Genomic DNA, 22,854 nt, shown 5'->3' with positions numbered 1-22,854 from the left:
GAGAGAGAGAGAAGTAAAATCTTAGAGTAGAGAGATTGAGGACAATAATTCATTCCTGTTACTGAGTTTCATCAATAAAAAGTTCAGACACCAATCATGGAACATTAACACACACCAAACAATCACAAAATAGAATTTTCGAAAGCGAAAATGGCCATCTTTCACTTGTACATTATTTGCTTCGAAGGAGGACTGGGGAATTCTTGATCTTGGTATTTTCCTCCCTGTTGTTGAGCAAGGACTCCATTCCATCCTACAAGTAATTTAGATTAACTGTCAACACTTCCCAATAAAAATAAAATAAAAAACATGTCTCTGGTTGAGTCCTGGATTTAATGAAGGATTTGTGAACGGAAAAGGAAAAAATTCCGTTCACGTCTAAGACACAACCAAACATAAATCCCACATACAAAAACTGCACAAAACTTGGAATCAAAATAGGAATACTTGTCCAAACAACCAAGCATAACCCACATGCGTGTTTGTGTTTTTCTGCGAGTTGTTTCAATACTATGACCTGATTATATATGGACCTGGTTTCACTGCAATAAGGTTAAGATTTTCGGCCTTCCATCTCAACAGTCAATGGTCCAAGTTCGTGAAAGATTTCTACCAGTAAGATTCTGTCCTTACAGGTAAAAATCTGTCGGACAACCAATAAAAATACATTTAGCATATGTCACACGGACTGTGCTCTGTAATCACAAAAAGGACAGCAGAGAAGCCGGATTCTTTTTAGATACTGAGTATATGTTTCTAAAAGTAATACTGGAAGAATGAAATGGAAGAAGAATAAGGTTGTTTTTTTACCCAAAGCAGGGTCAAGTCCTCTATTCTTGAGCTCTCTGAACTCCTGGCAAAGGGAACAACATGGACAGAAGATGTGAGAGACCACATCTTCATAAGGTGCTTCTACCAAACCATATTTCTTCCTCAGCTTTGCTCTATACTTAGAGCCCATAATCCACTGAGAGCACAAGGGAGGCATCATCAACATATAAATGAAAGTCCCCAGTGGGCAAGCTGCAACCAACATATGTCATACATTAGAAACTCAAGGGAGAAAAGAGAATATAAGGGAAAACTACACGTTCCTCAACAGCAGCTTTTTAGTCCTTTCTTCTCCCTTTCTTTCCGTTCCAAACAAGGAGATGAAGAAATTATTGTCCCTTCCTTTCCTTTCCTGTCCGCAAGAGAGAAGTTACATGAAGTAAAGGAACTTACTCATTTCTCCAGCATCCACTATTTCTGCTATCTGACCGAATGTGATACAAGGTAGACATGCTGTAACTATAGCTGCCAAAACAATAGGAAAAGCAATTATATCCACTTGGCTAGAAAAAATTCTCTATGCTTTATGCTGTTTCAAGTTAAAGGCTTTATGTCTTGGAAATTTCTTATGTTAGAGATTGAACTGCATCCTGTTCAGTTTTGTATCCCTATTGACCTATTAGTATTTTTTCTTGCAATCCCTTAAAAATCACATGGCACAACATGTATTATTTGATCAGTAAAAACGATTAGTGGATTATAAACTTCGGCAACCAGACAAGTTTTTGCCTCCGAAAAGCTAATGTTTGTTTTATCTCCAAGTTGAGAAAATGATTTTATTTGTGAATCCCTCAAAAGTGTCAAAAGCTTGCAGCATTACCCCAGTTAATAAAGCATGGGAAGAACAGAGAAAACATAGAACGAAAAGAAAAAGAAACGAAGTACCATTTGTCTGGTTTTCATGGCAGTCGAACAATCCAGTGCTCCATGGTTCCCCAACTGAGAGATTCTTGTCTTCGTAAAGCGTCAAGGCCATTGAGCCGACTGGTTTGCCTGGTTTTGGAGTGTCTACTTCTTCGGTGACTTGATTCCCACCCATTTGATCAGCAATGGATATGACAAAACTTAGCCGAGTGCGTTTGCTTTGTAAAGAAACCTGTAACAACAAACTAGCTTTAAAAGAATAATAATCAAACTCAAAAGACTTCACCCTGGGAGTAAAAACAGACAATGTTCATTGGAGACTTTTCAATCTTCTGAAGTCAATAGCGTGAAGCCTCATCTAAATTCTAGAAGAAATATGGACAAAAAGTACACATGTATTTGAATTCAACACAGAATTTATTAATTGTTGAAAAGCCTGATAATCCAGCCGCCGATTAGGAAAACTGCTCATATGAATATTAGACATTGAAATCTTGTAACACACTTCCCAATTAGTGCTGGTTGACCCAGGGAAATAACTGGCTTCCGTACCTTGGGAAATACTGTATTGGCAATTTGGCATCATGCTCTCCGAAAATGCTACTGAAAATGACAGAGGTACACAGATCCCACCACACTGACCACAGAGGTATTAGCAACCGTCCGATGTGTGGGCCCCACGTGCATCATGTGTGAATGTGCATCATGTGGAACTCATGTGCGTCGGACAATTTCACACACCTATCTACATGGGGCCCAAGAGAAAATGGTGCCCGGTCCATGAGGGTGGGTTAGGTAGATAATGAAACTAAGAAAGCTGGTTCCACAGAGAAACTCAGTTCAGACAGGATGAAACAGGAACTTGAAGCTCATAAACAGGAAATATTATTTTAAACACAATACCAGTCACATACAGTGAACAATGTTGTTCTGAAATTGCTGTAAATATTCTTAACCACAGTGAACTTGAATACTGTTAAAGATACAAATTTGTCTAATTTCTCATTATCATAAAAATCAGGTCCAGATTGCGAAGGTGAAAGCCATGGAACTCATCAACAAGCTGATTCTCCCTTCGATTTTCTCATTGGTAATCATGTAAGAGCTCTAGAAGAAACTGAAATGTTATTGACCAAGCCACTTCCGCCACCAAGAGGATAAAAGATTTCTTTCTCGACGAGGAGGAGTAAGGAGGTCGAGCATGGTTTGTTTCTCTTTCGGAGTTAGTGGAACACCTCTAACTAGGTTCAACGCCATGATGTGCACATTAGTATTTTGCCTATGCTTGTTGTAAGCCCATATTCCTCCAGCAGCACCTGCAACTAGAAGCTGATCCAAAAACCAAATGATGGAAAATAAGAACTTTTTCTTGTGAGGGGGTAGTAAAAAAGCTTAAGGTGGTCCTCTAAAAAAAACTGACCGGTGATAGCCACAATGCTGCAGTCTGCAAATCAAACTTTGGTGCATAAAGAACAGTCTCCCCAAAATCGTCCTCGAGCTTTTTGTAGATATCTTTATCAGATTTCCCAGCTCGAATTTCATCTCGAATTAACTGGAGTACAACAAAACATCATTCAGAATATGCAGGTAGAGTTTTTTTTTGATCGGCAAAAAAAAGTTTGATGCTGGTAGAGTTGATGAGTAGTATACAATTCGATCAAGTAAGAGAAAAATGACTATGATTTGACAAGAACCAGGAACCTAATCTTATTATGCAGGCAACTTAGGCTTTCTGAGGGAAACAAATGCACAACCCTCAGTGGACAAGGTTGAGGCCAACAAAGGATGAATATTTTTGTTATTTCTAAATACATCAGCATGCAATGGTAGCACATCAACAGCAAAGTACATACAAGAAATTTGCTTCCACCTATAATTCATGGTTCTTTGATAATTCACTTGTTAAGCAAACAGGATGACTCCAGCAAATGAGGAATGCTAATTCTTTATATCATCATAGCTTGGTTTTCCAACAGATCAAAGGGAAAACAACCATAATCATCCTTCCAATAGATCAAGCACTAAGCCACTAGTCAAGACTCTAGCCACCATTTTGAAGGGAAAAGATTTCAAGTTTTTCAGTGCATTAAGATATAAATGCCTTAGGGGTAGAAGAGAAAAAGATAGCATCAAAATGTGACAAAAACATACCGTCTGTGAATAGCTTGACGAAAGAATAACGACATATCATTGGAAGTTAAACAAACAAAAGGCGACACGAAAGGCGAGAACTTGACAATGTACTTAATCCAGCATTCATAAAGCTTTTTTACACATCACAGCCCAATTAAGTCAGGACCAAGCAATTAAACACCTGCAACCTACGATTTACAAATTGCCAACAAACGATTCAAGATTTTTCCGCAGCTAACAACTACTTTTGGTCATATTTCTCTTATCCAACGATCACCACTAGATACTACCACACCGATGATTATAACCCAGTGTCATATGCAACAACAAGAATGATATATTCCCCTATCCTATCATGCACTTGTGCATATATATTCCTGGCTATATGTAACAACAAGAATATTAGCTAGCAAAATGAATTACCTTCCTGAGGAGAATGGCAACATCTGCTTGTGAATCTTCAATGGACTGACTGCCACACTCAGTGCAACGGACATTGTGACTGATGTTTCTGGCCCTGGCATCAACCACCTGCGCATTCCTTACTGCATCCTCTGCACCCTCCATCCCACAATAATTCTCCAACTTAACCTGCTACAGAAGTTAAACGAAACACCCAATAGCCGCGTCAATCGAAACAACATAAGAGTAACTCCCAGTTCAAGAATTCTCGACTCTGGTTTTCAGCTGGGCATTTCATCAAACAGTTGGCGTTCCTAATTACCATCCCATCAACGTCACGCTTGCGCCACCCAGCCGATTACCCATGAGCCCAAGTTGGGTCAATTCTCAATAGCTTCAATATTTCTCTAAAGTTCAGTATTGACCACTACTTGACAATTGACAACTCTAATTCCGAAATTTAACCATGAGATTAAACGTAAAGAAATTAGAAGCCCATGCGTATAAGCTCGCGAAAGTAATGGACATATAGAATTACCTGAGAGAGGAACAGAAATGCTTCAATCGCCAACCCCGTAATCAAAAGCGGGCTTTTCTCCTTGATTTGGTCTGATTTATCCGAACCGGGTCTGGCTTAGTTGAAGTAGCAATGGCGGCGAGACCTTTTCTTCAAAAACAACGGCGGCGAGTTTATATGCCAGAAAAAACTCGCCTTAGAAGAAGATAGGCGGTGAGTGCCGTGGATTTCCCCTTCGCCGGCGAGGTGCAGTTGTGGTGATGAAAAGCCTTTGATTTGAAGCTCGATGAAGGAGAGATTATCTTTTAATCTTTTATATGCCGCATTAGAGTCGCCTTTGCAAAGCACGAGTTTAGTTAATTAAGACTTCTCAGGTTAAACCTGCGAAGTCTACTTAACACAGTCATGCTATGTTAGCAATCCAATACGAACTTATTTCAGGATTATCTCAAAGATTTAAATCGTTCATTTTGTAGAAACCATCAAGAATAATAACTCCAGTAAGATTCATTGTAATCGGATGTAATTTAATATCTTATCGAGAAGTTAAATGAAGTTTTTGCCTTTGTAATAATAGGCTTGGATGCATTGAATCAGTGTAATAATAGGTTTGGCTACTGGTAGTCAAATATGAACTTATTTGAGATTTATTTCAAAAATCTAAATTGTTCATGTTGTAGAAATCATCAAGAACACGAAATCTAGTCAGATTCATTACAATCGGATACGAAAAACATATTATCGAGAAGTTAAATGAAGTTTTTGCGTTTATAATAATGGGTTTGGCTGCATTGAATCAAATCCAATAAAACTGGCTTTTGGAAATCGTTTTAAGCAGGAAACCTCGCACGCCCAAGACAGGAGGCCCGATTAAGTATAAACTGCACTATCACCCCTAGATTTCGCTCAAATCGCATTGCATGCCACTTAATTCTCTAGAATTTTGCTGAAATTGTATAACACTTGGACCCACTTTTTTTAACAAAACAATCTTCAAAATAGCAAATTTGTCCTCATTTTCTCTTCTTCTTCTTTTTTTAATCACGGAACACATTTTCTCTGCCCATAGATAGTTCCAAACTTAACAAGAATAAGCCTGAAATCCAAAAATCCATCTTTACAGATTATTTTGCCATATTAACAACTTTTATACCCATAAAAATCAAACAAAGAGTTAAATACCAAATCAAATCCATCAATCAAAATGATTGTAAAAACAAGCCAAACAACAATTGGATTAAATAGGTCATTTATGAAAATTCAACTACATAGATTGATCAACCCGAATTTGTGTATAATCAAACCATAACCAATATCCCAAATTGGATTAAAATTATTTTAACCACGACACAACCAAATAAATCCATTTGTTTTAATACGTGATGATATGATGATTGATCTATTTTTCTTTTTATATGTGTTCTTTAAATTTTTTTTAAATTTCAGTTCCTACTTTTATAGTGCTTTTGACTTTTCTTCATTCCTCTCGTCAATATAAATACTTACTCTTAAATACTTTAAATAAAGCTATAAACAAGTTGTTAAGCACAAGAAATAACCACTATTTTATGGAAATATTAATTTATTTTAAATCAATTCCAACGGGGGCTTCATTTTAATTTACTTAAATGATCACCAACACAACCTTTGACTGAATATAAGGCCCAAAAGCATGAGTTGTATTCATTGCTTCCTTCTTCTTTTTTAAGTGTTTCATGTATAAAGACATGCAATTTTCGGAGAGAAAACTCTAGAACAACATTTGGAAGACAACCCCTTATTTATGAATAATTATTCGATGGTCTTGGGGCACGGTTATGTGGTGCTCCAACTTCCTTATCCACCACAAATTTCCATGGGATCTATAAACTTAGCACTGGACTTCGTAGAATTGTGTGGTGAATAAGGGTGTTGGAGCATCACGTGGCGGTATCCCAAGACAACTAAATATTTCTTCTCTTATTTACATGGCTTTCCACATAACCTTCGATCTTTTCTAGTTAGTACCCCAGAAATATTTGTTAGCAATGATGCACTTCTTAACCACACTACCAAGGGACACTGGATAACATTTTTGTCTATAATACATTTAAATAGCAGAGAAGTACTCCTAGAATAAATGAAAGGAAGAAGATAAGAAAGATGAAGTTATAAACTATGCGAAAATGGGATTCAATATCAAACAGAGTATATAGCTGTTTTACAATCAAAAAATGTAATTTAAAACACAACAAAAAAAAGGAAAGCAAAGGGGATGGCCTTGAACCCCGAAGAATACACCACATCAACTCCATAACTCCATCCAAAGAATAACATCAGCTACTACATGTACAGACACCCAAAAAAAAAATACATTCCAAAACCTAGCCATTAGACTAACTATCTCTCCTTAATACTCTGCCATTCACACTTGACATCTGACCATGCACTTAAACAAGCCTTGATACACTTCTCTACTTTCACATTTGATAACCAAATTGGACAAGTAGTGGTTTTCCAAGTTGAGATTTGTCGCTTCTGAAACAATAACAATCTCAGGTTCAAGTATATCGAAACTTAAAACAGTGTCTGATTTTTGATAAGGTAGCACTACAGTGCCTGTTTTGATTATTTTTGTGTTAATTCAAAAAATAATAATAATCTATTTATTTTGAATTGATTTTGCCTGTAGTGAATTTTTTTAAATTATTTTGTTCACAATTTTTTACTTTATAAATTCCTTTCATTGAGACGAACCAATATTTTACAAAACATTGACACAAAATTAACAAATGTGAAAAAAAAAATGAATAGAGAAATAAAAATCTGTTTTTTTTTTTCCAAACCGCCCTAAGTTCATAACCAAATAAATAAAGTTGTGTTCAAGTAGGTGGTGGTCTTGTGATTTGGAGAATATGGATCCACGATTGATCCTTTTGTCTTTTTATTTGTTTCTTTGCCTTTTTTTCAATCTCAGTTCATACTTCCATACTTGTTGTATTGCTCGACGCTATAAATACTCTAAAGAAAAGCTTAAAAAAAAATTGCTAAACACCAAGAAATAACCACTATTTTAAAAAAGTATGTTAATTAGTCCAAACCACTTCTGAGGGGATGTGCAGTGTGCAATCGCATTTTGTCTTTAAAAATTTATGTTAACAAATCGCATTTTGATTATTCAGGTCATTACCTTCCTTTCAAACAATTAGTCCAACATTTTTTTTTTGAAATTGATATTTGCGCTTCACTTTTTACTGATGCCGCTCCATTTTGGTTGTGATGAGATTGAAACTGGCGGGAGTCCAGTGACGAATTGATAGACTGACGGGAGTCCAGTGATGATTGTGAAGCAGTTTGTGAAGTGGTGTATAAGATAAACGAAGCCTAGTTGTGATTCAGGCATGATAAACTTTCCCTTTGTTGTAGTTATTGGGGTTCACACTTGGTATATAACTTAGGTGTATCTGCGACAGAAAAGGGAAGTGATCTCATGAGACCGAGCATGACTAGCGGTTGGGGAGGAAAGATCTCGTGGATGAGATCTTAGATTTCACATTAGAATAATGAATAGTAATAAATTGGTGTTTGTAAATCTCTGTTCTACTTTTTGCATCTTTATTATCCTATTACTTGCTAACTGTAAAGTAAGAGGGGTAGTTGGGTTGGATTATTCTACTGGGTGATTTTTTACTCACGAATACATTTGTATCATGGCAAATCATTTGCTTCGGCGATCAATTTGCCAGAGGGCGCAGGATTCAATGGAGAGAATTCTATGATGGTGCAGTTTGACACGGAAAGAATATCAGGAACGGAGATCGAATATGCTCGAGATTCGTGTCAAACCTAGAGGCAGCTCTGAAGTTAATATATTTTGATTCAGTAAATTTATTTTGAAATTGTAATAGCTAAACCTTTATTTTGAAATTTTTTATTTATTTAGCAAAATTTTCCTAAAGAATTATTTTATTTTGCTCCCGAAAAATCGAGTCGTTACAATACTTGCAAGAGAGCATGGAGGAAGTTTTGAATCCACCACCTCTTGCTTAAAAGGAGAGAACTCTGCCAGTGCAGCAACCAACAAATACTTATATACATTCAACATAAATAATATATATACAAAATCGAAAAAAAAAAAAATTTTAAAGGGCGTGGGGGCACGTGACCCCACGTGTCCTATGGTAGGTCCGCCCCTGCATGTAGGCCCCATACATAATAATGTGAGTGGAGCTCACACACACACACATATATATATATATATATATATATATATATATATATATATATATATATATATATATATATATATATATATATGAAAAGTTATGTTTGATATTATGTTTAGATCATTACGTGAGTATCATTTTTGTTCCTCCAGACCATTTAGACAGTCTCTCTCTCCCCCTCTCTCTCTTGATTAGGGAATTTTTTTTATTTGAATGTTTTTATACATTGATTAGGACTTTTGCTTCCAAAGAATACATTAATTCCCAACGAAGTAATCAAAAACTGGAAAGTAATAGGAGTATAAAATATACTAAAAGAGAAGTCTGAAATGAAATTGAAAACTCGGCGTGGCGTGAGATCCCAAATCCAGAGTTGCATCTCAGGCGTAGCAAGTTGCCGACCTCTGAACTGTGATCCCTGAGGAGGGGAGCAATTCGATTCAACACAGAGGATCGAATTCTCGGTTTTCCTTTGTAATCGTCGCCTCATACATCCATACTTCTGCGCCATTACAACCAGCCCATAATCGATCAGGTACTCGTCTCTCTCTCTCTCTCTCTCCCCTTAATTTTAGATGCTTAAACATGACATGTTTTGGGGCCTAGTAAGTAAGTAATCGCTCGTTGAAAAGAGTATTAGGATGTCCGATCCACACACCAGGTATGATATCAATTGGACGCAGATGCACTAGTACCACTCTTTTAGTGGCTTTTCTAGGCGTCTACCGGGGCCGGCCCTGAATATAGCTTCTTTTACATTGTGAATCTGTTGCACGTAGCTTTAACGTGTCATGTATGAGTTTAGTTCCATAATTCCCGGGCTTGTATGGAATATGGATCTTTACCTGGAACACACTAGCTTAAGCTTTCGACTTGTAAAGCGAAGCCTACGTTTGTCACACTCAAAATTTCATTGAAACGTACGCTTTGTTTTTTGTTTCCACACACACACACCCCCCCCCCCCCCCCCTCCCCCCTTTCCGTATTGCAATTTTATGATGTCCAAAGAAAAAAAAATTCAGGAAGCTCACCCAAAAGAGCTAGCCATGGACAATAGGATTGTTACTCCTACAGTCCTACTTGCGTAACCTAGATACCGAGCCAACTTTCAAAGCAGGGTAGGTGGCATAGGTCATATCGTGGATAAGAGATTGAGCGCTAGAGTCATTATGACTCAGCTTTTTTCCTTAGTGGCTATGACTTTACACACTAGATTATTCCCTAGGCTTAGCATACAGTGTCCCTGGATCCACACAGACTCTCGCACAAGCTAGCTCTGGTACCATAAGTAAAGCAACCGTGACAAATCACCTGAAAGTACTCTCGAAGAAGATGACTAGCGGAGTCGTTGTACACATCTAGTGAATGACTTTCAGCCCTTCCTTTGTCGCAGTAGTGAGCTCCGATTTTGACTGCACACTTGAGGTGGGGACAACATCGTTTGAGGATCTTAGGTAGAAATTGTTTAACAACCTGGTAATTAAGGTGCGGTGTGCCCTCAGGTTTGTATACTCTACATCTACATCATTTTCACACCTAGATAATGCGGGACTTTGCTTCGCATCCTCCATTACACAGTGACACAGCGTGTTAACGACACCTTCCTCGTTCATGTTGAGGACGTGCACCATCCTATGATCCTAATATACTTGGGTACTTTTCTGATGGTACATTGTCTGGGGTAGAATTAGACCTGAAAAGCTAGTTGTTGAGGTGAGCTTGCCCTCATGCTTGCGCATTTCACATTAGCTTCTTTACCAAAGATAAGATACGTGACATTGCTTCTCGCAAAAGGGATAGCCAAGGACGCCAAGATCACCATGCAAAATTCTAACATCGGATAGGGTCATTTCTTACTTCCCAAGTTGAAGTTCTAGAGTCACTCGCAGGCACAGGATATATTGCCAGAGTTACTTTACAGAGAATAATACCTTTCTAGGCTTCACACAATGATTCCTCAAACCCATGCATTCGTGCTCTATGATTGGCCCTAAATCATAAACTCACCCAAAGGGTTATCCAACGCAATGTTGTTTGGATTCATTGTATACCTAATATCGCCCATGAAAACTTACAGTGTGGGATGGGTTACAAATTGTATATTTGTAAACCATGCACTTCTGCTTTTCTTAGAGAGAGCAGCTTTTTAAATCCAGATTCAAGATTCAATGTTAAATTTTCTAGGAAGATGGTTCATTGGTTCTTACTCAGCTACAAAAGTCGGTGCCTAGATTCTCTTAGGCTAGAGCGTGTTTTGCATGTTACCTATGATCTCACATGCCTCGAGGGGAATATGATCTTAGTGCCTCCGGTACCGTGAATCAGTGTTGTTTCATGGTGAACTTTTTTTTGAATGCATACCCATTCATCACTATTCTAGCTAATGTAGTAGTACATTTTTGTTTGCCTGTTTTGGCCTACCAGTTTAGATAGTTAACGTATATAAAATGAATCTATTTGTGTTTCTGAGTTAGAAATAACCTGTAGGAATGGCTGGAGAGTCCAATAAGGCCCAAGAGACAGGAAAGAATTTGGATGTGCTTGCCACTGAAAAGAATGACAGTGCGACCATTGTGAAGAAGAAGCAGAAAGGGGTGCTATCTCGTATTTGGAATGGACTCTTTAGACAACATGGTGATGATTTTGAGAAGAGACTGCAACACATTTCAAAGGAAGAAGCTACTGTTCTTGCTAGAATGAAAAAGAGATCTCGAAGTTGGAGAAGGATGATTAGGCATCTGATAATATTCTCTGTTATTTTCGAGGTAAGATGTGTTTCCTTTTATTTCTTTATATTGGGACTGAGAATTCGTTTGTGTGGCATTAAAGTTTAGGTATGCATTTGCAAAACTTCATTTGTTATTATCATTTGAGTTTTCTTCAAGTAGAGCAGTGTATAGGCTCTTTTTTATTGGTCTCTTTTGGTGTTGTTGGCCTTTTGGTTCTTCGTTTTCTTTTTGTACATGGGTGGCATCCCCTTGATGCCTTTTTCTTGAGGACCGTTGTTGAGAGTAGTCGAATTGGGGCATTGCATCCTGGTACTGGCTCAAACAAGTTTGCTTTTAAGGGCAAGTTTTGGAATGTGAGAATTTGAGTTATATTGCTCTTGGACAGTTTTCTAGATTGTTATGGTAAAAGTAAACTTCAATCTGATTTTTTTTTTCTTTGCTTCTGATTGATATTTTCTTTTAGCTGGTGATGTTTGCCCGTGCATGAATGTTGAAGAAATATAAGTGGCTTATTGTGTTTCAGTTCGTTATTGATTGGTAATTGCATTTTTGCTTTATTCAGTGCAAAAGCACTACTTTATTCAGTCTATATTCTCTAAGTCCTTTGAGTATTAAGACAATTTCCGTTGCCAGGTTATTGCAGTGATTTACGCTATCATGACAACAAGGTCCTTAGATTTGAACTGGAAAATGAGGGCACTTCGGGTTCTGCCAATGTTTCTTTTGCCGGGGTTATCGTCTATTACTTACTCAGCACTTGTATCCTTCACAAGGATGTGTAAGTATCTGAAAACTCTTCCAGAATGCTGTATATATATATCCCATATTACATTTCTTGTTTTTTGATTCACTATTTTACTTTTGTTATTTTCCTCTTTTCTGATATATAAATTTCTCTCTTTTCTTTTAATGCTTGGGCAGATGATTTCCTTTGATTTGGACTCCCTGTGAACTTTATGTTTGGTTTTTGTATTTTTGCTAAGTCTACGGTGTTGGAATGTGGAATCTGTTCCTTCGGTTTAGATTATTGTCGGATGCTTTGCTTCAATTATTTGGCTCAACTGTCTCTTGGAGCAATTTAGGATTTGCAAATTTCATGCTCAGTTGTGTGGATCCTGGACCAATAAAAAACATGCTTTTTGGAATTTAGCATCATGCCTTAGGTCGCTACTTACGTTGATTGCTAAACGAGTGCCTTAGGTTACTACTGAGTTCTCTACTGATAGATGTCCTTTTTTATATCAGGCAACAATGGGAATACAAATAAAAAATTGCTATACAGAAATCAGCAAGGCACCAATAAAAATCAGGTAGGGAAGTTATTTTTTGATAATTATATGTACAAAAGGAATATTGAGGTAACCTAGCCATGGTGTACAGGTTATTATATGAGAACTAGGATTCAATATGATATTGTTCAATTCTCAAGCTCTGTATGACAGAAAACAAAACAAGCCATGTCGAAATCCTTCAGGTGCGGTTATTGTCAGTGCTGGTCCATAAGCTCTCTGGCTTCAGAATTGTTAAATTTTTTGGTTATATGGAAGCCGATTTTCGTTGAGGAGTGTAGTGGAGGGCTGGGCTGGGCTGGGCTATGGTTGGTTTCAGTGGAGGGTTGTCCGTGGGTATAATGGTGTGGTTGGTGGGGACTTGGGGGTTGGCTGTGTGGGGTGTATGAGTATGTACTAGAAAATGGCCCGTGGCTAAAGCTGCAGCAGCTCAAGATGATTGGAACCCAACCTAAAACCTCTCAAACAAATAAATTAAACCAAAGAAAACTGTTACCCTCAGATTATGCAGAGCCTTTCTCGCAAGAACCTATCGACGTATTTGTTCGTAGTTGTAAATCATAGCTATAATGGATTCAAAGTGTGATGCGTGGATTTCAGGATGCTGAAACCAAAAGGGTAAAAAGTTTGTCTTTAGATTTCAGAATGACATATATAAATATTACATGCTCGTAGTTGTAAATCAAATGGAGATCGAGATGATAAATTAGACAAGACCTGTTTGAGCTGCAGGATTCATGAAGTCCTAAACATTGGACGTTCTTTTTGATTGGCTCAGTATGCCCAGGAGGCCCAATTGGCTCCTAAATATTGAAGTGGCAGCGGAGGTTGGTGGAGATAAGGTAACCGTTGCGGGGTGTCCTACTTCGTTACAGGAGACTAAGAGAGAAATTAGAGAGTGAGAGAGGGATTAGGGAGAGAATGAGAGAGAGAGAGGGTGATTTAATACGGGTAAAGGAGTTCCAAATTTGAAATGAAAGGGGCTGAGAGCCAAAACGGAAGTATAAAGTGGAGAGAGAGGGCTGGATCTCACAGTTTTTTGGAAATCATGCACGTTAATTCAATTTCAACCCTAACATGGAGCAGTTTCTTTTTTGGGTACTGGTACAATTCTTTTTTTCCCATCGGTTGATACGATGGGTAACGAGTGATGTTTTGGACACAGGTACTATTCTTTTTTCCCTTGTAGCATGTTGATACATGCAAATTTCATACTGGATGCTGAACCAAGGCTCAATATATAAGAATGGTTGTTTTATTCTAAAGGACAGAGCTCAGTGGAGAAAACGGTTTCACATGGCCGACCCCAATTGATTTGGACATAAGGCTTGGTTTGGTTTGCTTTAGATCCACTCAATTGGTGCTGAATAGTAACGTTTGAGACTTTGAACCTGGCTATAATTCCTCCTTACAAGCATACAACTAAATTTCCTTGTGAAGTATTCGATGAATTTTCGGGGCTTGCACACTCAAAACTTACCTTGCGGGAAAAAAATGACCAACTCTTAAATAAAAGAGGGTGTGGGCACTTGCCCTTTACTTGGATAGAAGTAGTTTTTACCAGATTTATTTCCATGCTGATAACATTCCTAATTCAAGTCATTTTGGTTTCTACTCTTGGTTATTTGCAAAAGGAAGTTTACCTGTACATCTGCATGATTAAGTCTTTTGTTCCCTGTTTGGTACGACGTCACGCTTATAACTATTTCGTGGATTTGGAAAACCATACAGGGGCATCCTGACTAGAAATAGGCTTTCTCATTTTTCCATGCTTTCGTGTGTGATCTAATAGGTGACCGTAAGGATCAGAAAACTTTGGAAAAGCTTCGGGCTGAAAGGCAAGAAAAGATTGATGAGCTTAAAGAGAAGACAAATTACTATATTACACAGCAGCTAATTCAGGTGATATGACTACAGAGCAAGTACCGTTCTATTATTGTTTTGTGGCGTCTTGCTATTATTTGATCTCTCTGTGCAGTATTAGTGAACTATTTATTTTTCAGAATGTGAAATGCATGGGTTGATTTTCAACTGTATGTGGATTAGCCAATTATAGCAGATAGTACCATCATCATTCATCTAATCCAAAGCCCCAACCATTTTTTCATACCAACCAAAGCCCAAAAACCTCTCTCTCTCTCTCTCTCTCTCTCTCTCTCTCTCTCTCTCTCTCTCCATGAAACCCAACTTGCTTCATGCTCAAATTTAAGCCTGCCATCGAACACAATAATCCCAGTTGATCTAACAAGCTTGACTTCAATTTGGTTGTTGGGGTTGGTTTGTTGCAATCATAGTTTTATAAATTTGGAATAGTAGTGGTTTGATTTGATTGTGCAAGGTTTCAATTTGAATTGTGTTGAATTGATCAAAGAGAATTTGGGGTGGTTTAAGGTTTGGATGTGTAATTGCTAACATTAGAGGTAAACGAGGATGTGAGCCCTAGCGCAAAATCTGCCTCTCACAGCCCAATCCCCAAACCATCGTAGTTGACCACCATCCCCAAACCCCTCGCCAAGGCTATAGTCAAAACTCAAATTTAACGCCCACCATTCAACACCCAACTGAGAGAGTGGGTTGGCTTGACGACTGTCGGCATTAATCTGGAAGTGATCATTGGCTTTGGTGTTTGGTTGTAAATCTAGGTTAAGGCATGAGGGAGGTTACTTCATTTTTTAAACCTTAGGGGAGGTTCTTGTAATTGTCTAGGTCAGTCGGTGTAATTTAGCCTTTGAAATTTTAGGTGAAAGAGTTGTTGAAAAGATGGGGAGCAAAATGAGATAGTGTGTCAATTGCAAAATCGGCAGGCATAAAATGCTGCCAATGTTTGAACTAGTTCTGAGAGAGGAATTGTTGGGATTCACCAGCTTCCGGTGGCTTGTTGGCTTCCTGTGTCCACTTTGGAAGCTCTCGTCCCTGGGTTCAAAACTGGTACTGACAAGTGACAAAGCCCTGAATTGTTGGGATTCATGAATCATGACTCATGAGCAAAGCTGTCTGACAGTTTAAGATTTTTGTGGAGCCTTTCTTTCCCCCTGCTGTGGAGTGTATTTCGCTCGGTATTCATGTTATATTTCTCATTTTCTACATTAATGCCTCTTCTCAGGCATAAGACCGTATTTGCAAATTGAGCCAATTTCCATATTGCCTAGCGAATGAAATACTTTCCATACCTGAAATGCTTCGTATATTAATGGCAAAATTTCAACTGCAGAGGTATGACCCTGACCCAGCAGCCAAGGCAGCTGCTGCAAGTGTCCTTGCATCCAAATTGGGTTCAGATTCTGGCTTGAAAGTGTATGTAGGAGATGACTCTAAGCTCAATGCCCCAACAGGAAAGAGCAACGATGTTGAGATTGTCCAATCTGCTGGTCTTCGACATAGAAATCAGCCCCGCACGAGATCCAGTGGCACAGAGAGTCCTCTGTTGCAACACACTGACGAACAAATGCTTGATAATACAGGGAATGAGGGTTCTGAGACTTCTGAGCATAATCAGGTGGTTGTGGAACATCATAATCCAGGATCAACCACGCAAGATGGAGGGTGGATTGCTCGGATTGCAGCATTGCTGGTGGGTGAGGATCCAACACAGTCTTATGCTCTAATATGTGGCAACTGCCATATGCACAATGGTGAGTAAACTTCGGTGCCCATCATTTAGACAAGACATAAGAAGAGATTGACAATGCTTAGCATAATCAGTTTGGCTTCGTGCAGAATGTGGTGATAAAAGGTAATTTGTTGTCCTATCATTTTGTGCAGGGCTTGCAAGGAAGGAGGATTTCCCGTACATAGTATACTATTGCCCACACTGCAATGCCCTGAATCGGTCAAAACATCTTGGTGTTTCTGGTTCCAACTCCCCTAGTATGAGCCCCGAAATGGCAAAGAGCAGTACGCAACTGTACAGCGGTGGTGTTACAGTGAGTGAAATGATTCCTGCAAGTAGTAGCCCAGTGACAGCTGCTGTTGAAAATACAGAAGGAAGCGGAAGACTTGTGTCTGGGGATTTGGATCCAATTACTCCTAGTTGAAGGCAGACTTCAGGTGGAATTATAATGGCGAAGGGGTTTTGGTTTCGCGTGCTTTTGAGAATCGTACTTCTTCATAGGTCAGAGCGCCTCTGAGTGCAGAGACTGCTTGAGTTTGCTTCTTGTTTCTTTGTGTAATTATAGTTCTTTTAAAGGTTTAACTAAATCATACGGCGTGTTCCATCCCTAGCCTGTTTGGGTTTATGCCGGTGAAGTTACTGCGATTCGGCAAAGTTCCTGACTTTGCTCAATACATGTGAGTTGTGGTGCCGACAGTGTATACAAGGAAGTATTTGCATTTGAAATCTTTTGGAGATTTTATCAAGTGCATTGGCAGGCCTATATGGATGGCCTTTTCTCATAGCCAGTATTTTCTGGAGAAAAGTTCATTGATTTCTTCCACTGAGAAATCCTTCAATAGGCTAACGTTAAGGAAAAATAGTGATGAGGTACATATAACCGTTGTCAACAACTTCATGCCTTCAGCAAACCTGTTTCTTCTACTTTTCAATCCAAAAGAATTTTGCTCACTCCAATTTTTCATTCATTTTTTTTTTTGTTGTCAAAATGGTATAAGTTTCATTTCCAATCATACAAAATAAACTAATACAACAGCAAAAGACCGTTATCTCTCCCCAAATGAGTCTATAATTAAACAAGTTACTTAACTTCCCAAATTCTAACACCAAAATTTCTCAATCTCAATCTTGCGAACGGGCAATTGATGGATGTCTGTGAACCTGCACAAGCACCAAACTCATGAACCAACACCAAAACTATTATTCGCCAAAAGCCACCACCGAATTTGGGCAAACCAGAGTCTAGGGTGGAGGTAGCTGGACTAAGAAAAACCTTGCCAAGAGAAAAGAAACAGTAAAATGGGAGAAGAAACTCCATAGTGGAAAAACAGAAAAATAGCAAAAGATGCCACATCAGCACTTTTTTTGACAAAATGGACGGAATATAAGGGTAGGTGTCACCGTTCAAAAATAAATAAGTATAGGTGCTTTATTGAATAAACTAAGATCTATGGGACACTTGGGAGAAAGTTAAGGTGTCATTTTAAAATTCTCTACTGTATTTCTTTTTAATTTTGAGATTCCTCGTCAAGACCAATGATGTGCCTGTGTGGCCAAATGCACTGAATAATTTTTCAAATTGAGGGGAAAAAAATTGTGTATAAATTTGAGCAATAGTTAATCAGCAATACAAAGTGAGCGGGAGGGTTTGATGAGTTTAGAGCTATATGAACTGCCATATGTTCTGTGATTAAAAAAGAAGAAGAAGAGAAAATGAGGGCAACTTTTGGTAATTTGAATATTGTTTCGTTAGAAATATGGGTCCAAGTGTTATACAATCTCACAAGATTTTAGAAAATTAAGGGGCATTCAATGTGATTTGAGTGAAATCTTGGGGTTACAGTGCAGTTTAGCCTTAACTGGACCTCCTGCCTTGAACCCGCGAGGTTTCCTGCTTAAACGATTTCCAAAAGCCAGTTTTATTGGACTTGATTCAATGCAGCCAAACCCATTATTATGAACGCAAAAACTTCATTTAACTTCTCGATAATATGGTTATCTGTATCCGATTACAGTGAATCTTACTAGGGTTAGTGTTCTTGATGAATTATACAACATGAACCATTTAGATCTTTGAAATAAATCAGAAATAATTTCATATTTGATTACCAGTAGCCAAACCTCATATTACATTGATTCAGTGCAACTAAGCCCATTATTACAATCACAAAAACTTAATTTAACTTCTCGATAAGATATTTCTTTGTATCCGATTGCAATGAATTTTACTAGGGTTAGTGTTCTTGATGATTTCTACAACATGAACGATTTAGATCTTTGAAATAAATCTAAAAGAAGGCTTTTCATCACCACGCACTGCACCTCGCCGGCGGAAGGGGAAATCCACGGCACTCACCGCCTATCATCTTCTAAGGCGAGTTTTTTTCTGGCATACAAACTCGCCGCCGTTGTTTTTGAAGAAAAGGTCTCGCCGCCATTGCTAGTACAACTAAGCCAGACCCGGTTTTTCAAGGAAAAAAAACCCGCCTTTGATTACTGGGTTGGCGATTGAAGCATTTCTGTTCCTCTCTCAGGTAATTCTATATGTCCATTACTTTCGCGAGCTTATACGCATGGGCTTCTAATTTCTTTACGTTTAGTCTCATGGTTAAATTTCGGAATTAGAGTTGTCAAGTGTCATTAAGTAGTGGTCAATACTGAACTTTAGAAAAATATTGAACCTATTGAGAATTGACCCAACTTGGGTTCATGGGTAATCTGCTGGGTGGCGTGAGATGGTAATTAGTAACGCTAACTGTTTGATGAAGTGTCCAGCTGAAAACCAGAGTCGAGAATTCTTGAACTGGGAGTTACTCTTATGTTGTTTCGATTGACATGGCTATCGGGTGTTTCGTTTAACTTCTGTAGCAGCTTAAGTTAGAGAATTATTGAGGGACGGAGGGTGCAGAGGATGCAGTAAGGAATGCGCAGGTGGTAGACGCCAGGGCCAGAAACATCAGTCACAATGTCCGTTGCACTGAGTGTGGCAGTCAGTCCATTGAAGATTCACAAGCAGATGTTGCCATTCTCCTCAGGAAGGTAATTCATTTTGCTAGCTAATATTCTTGTTGTTGCAAATAGCCAGGAATATATACGCCCAAGTGCATGATAGGATAGGGGAATATATTATTCTTCTTGTTGCATATGACGCTGGGTTATAATCATCGGTGTGGTACTATCTGGTGGTGATCGATGGATAAGAGAAATATGACCAAAAGTAGTTGTTAGCTGTGGAATAATCTTGAATCATTTGTTGGCAATTCGTAGGTAGGTTGCAGGTGTTTATTTGCTTGGTTCCTGACTTAATTGGGCTGTGATGTGTAAAAAAGCTTTATGAATGCTGGATGAAGTACATTGTCAAGTTCTCACCTTTCATGTCGCCTTTTGTTTGTTTAACTTCCAATGATATGTCGTTATTCTTTCGTCAAGCTATTCACAGACGGTATGTTTTTGTCACATTTGATGCTATCTTTTTCTCTTCTACCCCCAAGGCATGTATATCTTAATGCACTGAAAAACTTGAAATCTTTTCCCTTCAAAATGGTGGCTAGAGTCTTGACTAGTGGCTTAGTGTTTGATCCATTGGGAGGATGATTATGATTGTTTTCCCTTTGATCTGTTGGAAAACCAAACTATGATGATATAAAGAATTAGCATTCCTCATTTGCTGGAGTCATCCTGTTTGCTTAACAAGTGAATTATCAAAGAACCATGAATTATAGCTGGAAGCAAATTTCTTGTATGTACTTTGCTGTTGATGTGCTACCATTGCATGCTGATGTATTTAGAAATAACAAAAATATTCATCCTTTGTTGGCCTCAACCCTGTCCACTGAGGGTTGTGCATTTGTTTCCCTCAGAAAGCCTAAGTTGCTGCATAATAAGATTAGGTTCCTGGTTCTTGTCAAATCATAGTCATTTTTCTCTTACTCGATCGAATTGTATACTACTCATCAACTCTACCAGCATAAAACTTTTTTTTGCTGATCAAAAAAAAAACTCTACCTGCATATTCTGAATGATGTTTTGTTGTACTCCAGTTAATTTGTGATGAAATTCGAGCTGGGAAATCTGATAAAGATATCTACAAAAAGCTCGAGGACGATTTTGGGGAGACAGTTCTTTATGCACCAAAGTTTGATTTGCAGACTGCAGCTTTGTGGCTATCGCCGATCAGTTTTTTTTAGAGGACCACCTTAAGCTTTTTTACTACCCCCTCACAAGAAAAAGTTCTGATTTTCCATCATTTGGTTTTTGGATCAGCTTCTAGTTGCAGGTGCTGCTGGAGGAATATGGGCTTACAACAAGCATAGGCAAAATACTAATGTGCACATCATGGCGTTGAACCTAGTTAGAGGTGTTCCTCCAACTCCGAAAGAGAAACAAACCATGCTTGACCTCCTTACTCCTCCTCGTTGACAAAGAAATCCTTTATCCTCTTGGTGGCGGAAGTGGCTTGGTCAATAACCTCTCAGTTTCTTCAAGAGCTCTTACACGATTACCAATGAGAAAATCGAAGGGTGGATCAGCTTGTTGATGAGTTCCATGGCTTTCACCTTCGCAATGTGGGCCTGGTTTTTATGATAACGAGAAATTAGATTGTGATACAAATTTGTATCTTTAACAGTATTCAAGTTCACTGTGGTTAAGAATATTTTCAACAATTTCAGAACTTCATTGTTCACTGTATGTGACTGGTATTGTGTTTAAAATATTATTTCCTGTTTATGAACTTCAAATTCCTGTTTCATCCTGTCTGAACTGAGTTTCTCTGTGGAACCAGCTTTCTTAGTTTCGTTGTCTCCACCAAACCCACCTTCAGGGACCGGGCACCATTTTCTCCTGGGCCCCGTGTAGATAGGTGTGTAAAACTCTCTGACGCACATGAGTTCCACATGACGCATGAGGGAAATATTTTGAAGAAGATGAATGAGGGAAATAGTTTGAATGAAGAATTATGGTGTTCCGCTGGGTGATCAGATTAGGTGATCGAGAATCGAGTTTGGGTTCTCCATAAGTTTCATTGGAGCCCTGTGTTTCTGTTTGATAACAAGATGCGTGAAATTTAACTCGTGGCCGTGTTGATAGGAAGCGTGAACTGTGAACGCGCTTATTGGTAACACTGGCAGCGAATTTTTGCTCATGGCCGCAAACATTTGCTCCAGGCCGCACAAAGTTGAAAGCGCAAAACGCAAACACGCTTTTGATTGAAACTCTGACTGCCTTCTTCTACCCATGGCCACCTCAAACTCGTGAGAAACAAAAGCGCCCATGTAGAAACCATGTTGGAAATCACGCTTACAAAGAAGCGTGTCTTACCTCCCGCTCCGATTTCCTTCTTGCGCTTTCATCCTCCTTTATTAAAAAAATGTCTTCCTTAAAAAGCCGGATTGTTAGTTTTTCCTCATTCAAAATTTTCTTGCACTTATTAGCTTGTGTCTATTTTTCATCAATTATTGGTTCATCTCTACAAGAGAAATTTTAAAAGTAAAATGTAATGAATTAGATTTTTTTTTTGAATTAAGACAAAAATAATTCAAAAGACATTTTGATTATTTTGTGTTAATTTAAAAAATCTATCTATTTTGAATTGATTTTGTCTATAGTGAATTTTTTTTAAAAGTATTTTGTTCACAATTTTTTACTTTACAAATTATTTTCATCGAGATAAACCAATAATCCACGAAACATTTATACAAAATTAACAAATGTGAAAAAAATTAAATAGAGAAATAAAAATCTATTTTTTTCCCAAACTGGCCCTAAGTTTATGTTAACATAAACAAGTAGGGCTTAATAATCCACTTGACTTATTTTTCTTTCTTTATTCATTTTTTTTTTACATTTGGTTATTTTGTATCAAATTTGTGTGGATTATTGATTCGTCTCGACAAGAGAAATAGAAAAAGTAAAAAATTATGATTGAAACTCAAATTTTTTAGAATGAAGACAAAAATAAGCTAAAACCACAAATCCATCTACTCGGGACAGATTGATAATTAAAAAAAAGTTGACGTGAAGCTAGAAAATGCGAACAATATAGACAAAAGGAGAGAGAGGCCAAGTAGCTTATTTAAGAAAAAAAAGAGAGATCAAGTAGCTAATAATCTAGTTTAATTATGGTGTTAGTTGGTGATTCGTAGTTATACCTGCGCGTTTGGTTGGTTTTTGTGCTTCTCGGACTGTTATCCTGCCCACCGTGGCTGCGCGGATTCGGCGGTGGGGCTGTAGCTTACCAGTGTTTCGCTTCTCGTGACCAGAGTCCGCCGTGTCA

At 38.2% G+C, this 22,854-nt stretch overlaps 4 protein-coding genes across 6 annotated transcripts; 2 read left to right on the top strand and 2 right to left on the bottom strand.

The window, feature by feature from the left end:
* Positions 1-27: 27 nt before the first annotated feature.
* LOC131298037 (protein PLANT CADMIUM RESISTANCE 8) lies at positions 28-2,212 on the bottom strand. Its single transcript, XM_058323308.1, has 5 exons — positions 2,001-2,212; positions 1,717-1,927; positions 1,225-1,296; positions 811-1,023; positions 28-253 (listed from the first exon to the last, which is right to left on the bottom strand). The coding sequence occupies exons 1-5, from the start codon at positions 2,007-2,009 to the stop codon at positions 162-164; spliced, it is 597 nt and encodes a 198-aa protein (XP_058179291.1). The 5' UTR covers positions 2,010-2,212; the 3' UTR covers positions 28-161.
* A 345-nt stretch (positions 2,213-2,557) lies between these two features.
* LOC131298038 (cytochrome c-type biogenesis CcmH-like mitochondrial protein) lies at positions 2,558-5,053 on the bottom strand. 2 transcript variants are annotated; one of them, XM_058323309.1, is made up of 4 exons: positions 4,769-5,053; positions 4,252-4,422; positions 3,116-3,247; positions 2,558-3,024 (listed from the first exon to the last, which is right to left on the bottom strand). In XM_058323309.1, exons 2-4 carry the CDS (start codon positions 4,393-4,395, stop codon positions 2,821-2,823), a joined length of 480 nt encoding a protein of 159 aa, XP_058179292.1. In that variant the 5' UTR covers positions 4,396-4,422; positions 4,769-5,053; the 3' UTR covers positions 2,558-2,820. The 2 variants fall into 2 exon arrangements, with proteins under 2 accessions (XP_058179292.1, XP_058179293.1); XM_058323310.1 differs by having other exon boundaries at positions 4,252-4,419.
* Positions 5,054-9,063: 4,010 nt separating this feature from the next.
* On the top strand, positions 9,064-17,306 carry LOC131336449 (uncharacterized protein At2g24330-like). 2 transcript variants are annotated; one of them, XM_058372303.1, is made up of 6 exons: positions 9,064-9,487; positions 11,440-11,717; positions 12,315-12,459; positions 14,763-14,872; positions 16,182-16,602; positions 16,733-17,306. In XM_058372303.1, the coding sequence occupies exons 2-6, from the start codon at positions 11,442-11,444 to the stop codon at positions 17,002-17,004; spliced, it is 1,224 nt and encodes a 407-aa protein (XP_058228286.1). In that variant the 5' UTR covers positions 9,064-9,487; positions 11,440-11,441; the 3' UTR covers positions 17,005-17,306. The 2 variants fall into 2 exon arrangements, with proteins under 2 accessions (XP_058228286.1, XP_058228287.1); XM_058372304.1 differs by having other exon boundaries at positions 9,217-9,487; positions 11,427-11,717.
* Positions 17,307-19,289: 1,983 nt separating this feature from the next.
* On the top strand, positions 19,290-21,308 carry LOC131298792 (cytochrome c-type biogenesis CcmH-like mitochondrial protein). Its single transcript, XM_058324261.1, has 4 exons — positions 19,290-19,293; positions 19,474-19,619; positions 20,621-20,752; positions 20,844-21,308. The coding sequence occupies exons 1-4, from the start codon at positions 19,290-19,292 to the stop codon at positions 20,997-20,999; spliced, it is 438 nt and encodes a 145-aa protein (XP_058180244.1). The 3' UTR covers positions 21,000-21,308.
* Positions 21,309-22,854: the final 1,546 nt, after the last annotated feature.

The sequence above is a fragment of the Rhododendron vialii genome, chromosome 8a, assembly GCF_030253575.1.
Source record: "Rhododendron vialii isolate Sample 1 chromosome 8a, ASM3025357v1".
In the NCBI taxonomy this organism is placed as follows: Eukaryota; Viridiplantae; Streptophyta; class Magnoliopsida; order Ericales; family Ericaceae; genus Rhododendron; species Rhododendron vialii.
This window is presented reverse-complemented; position numbering and strand designations above follow the sequence as displayed.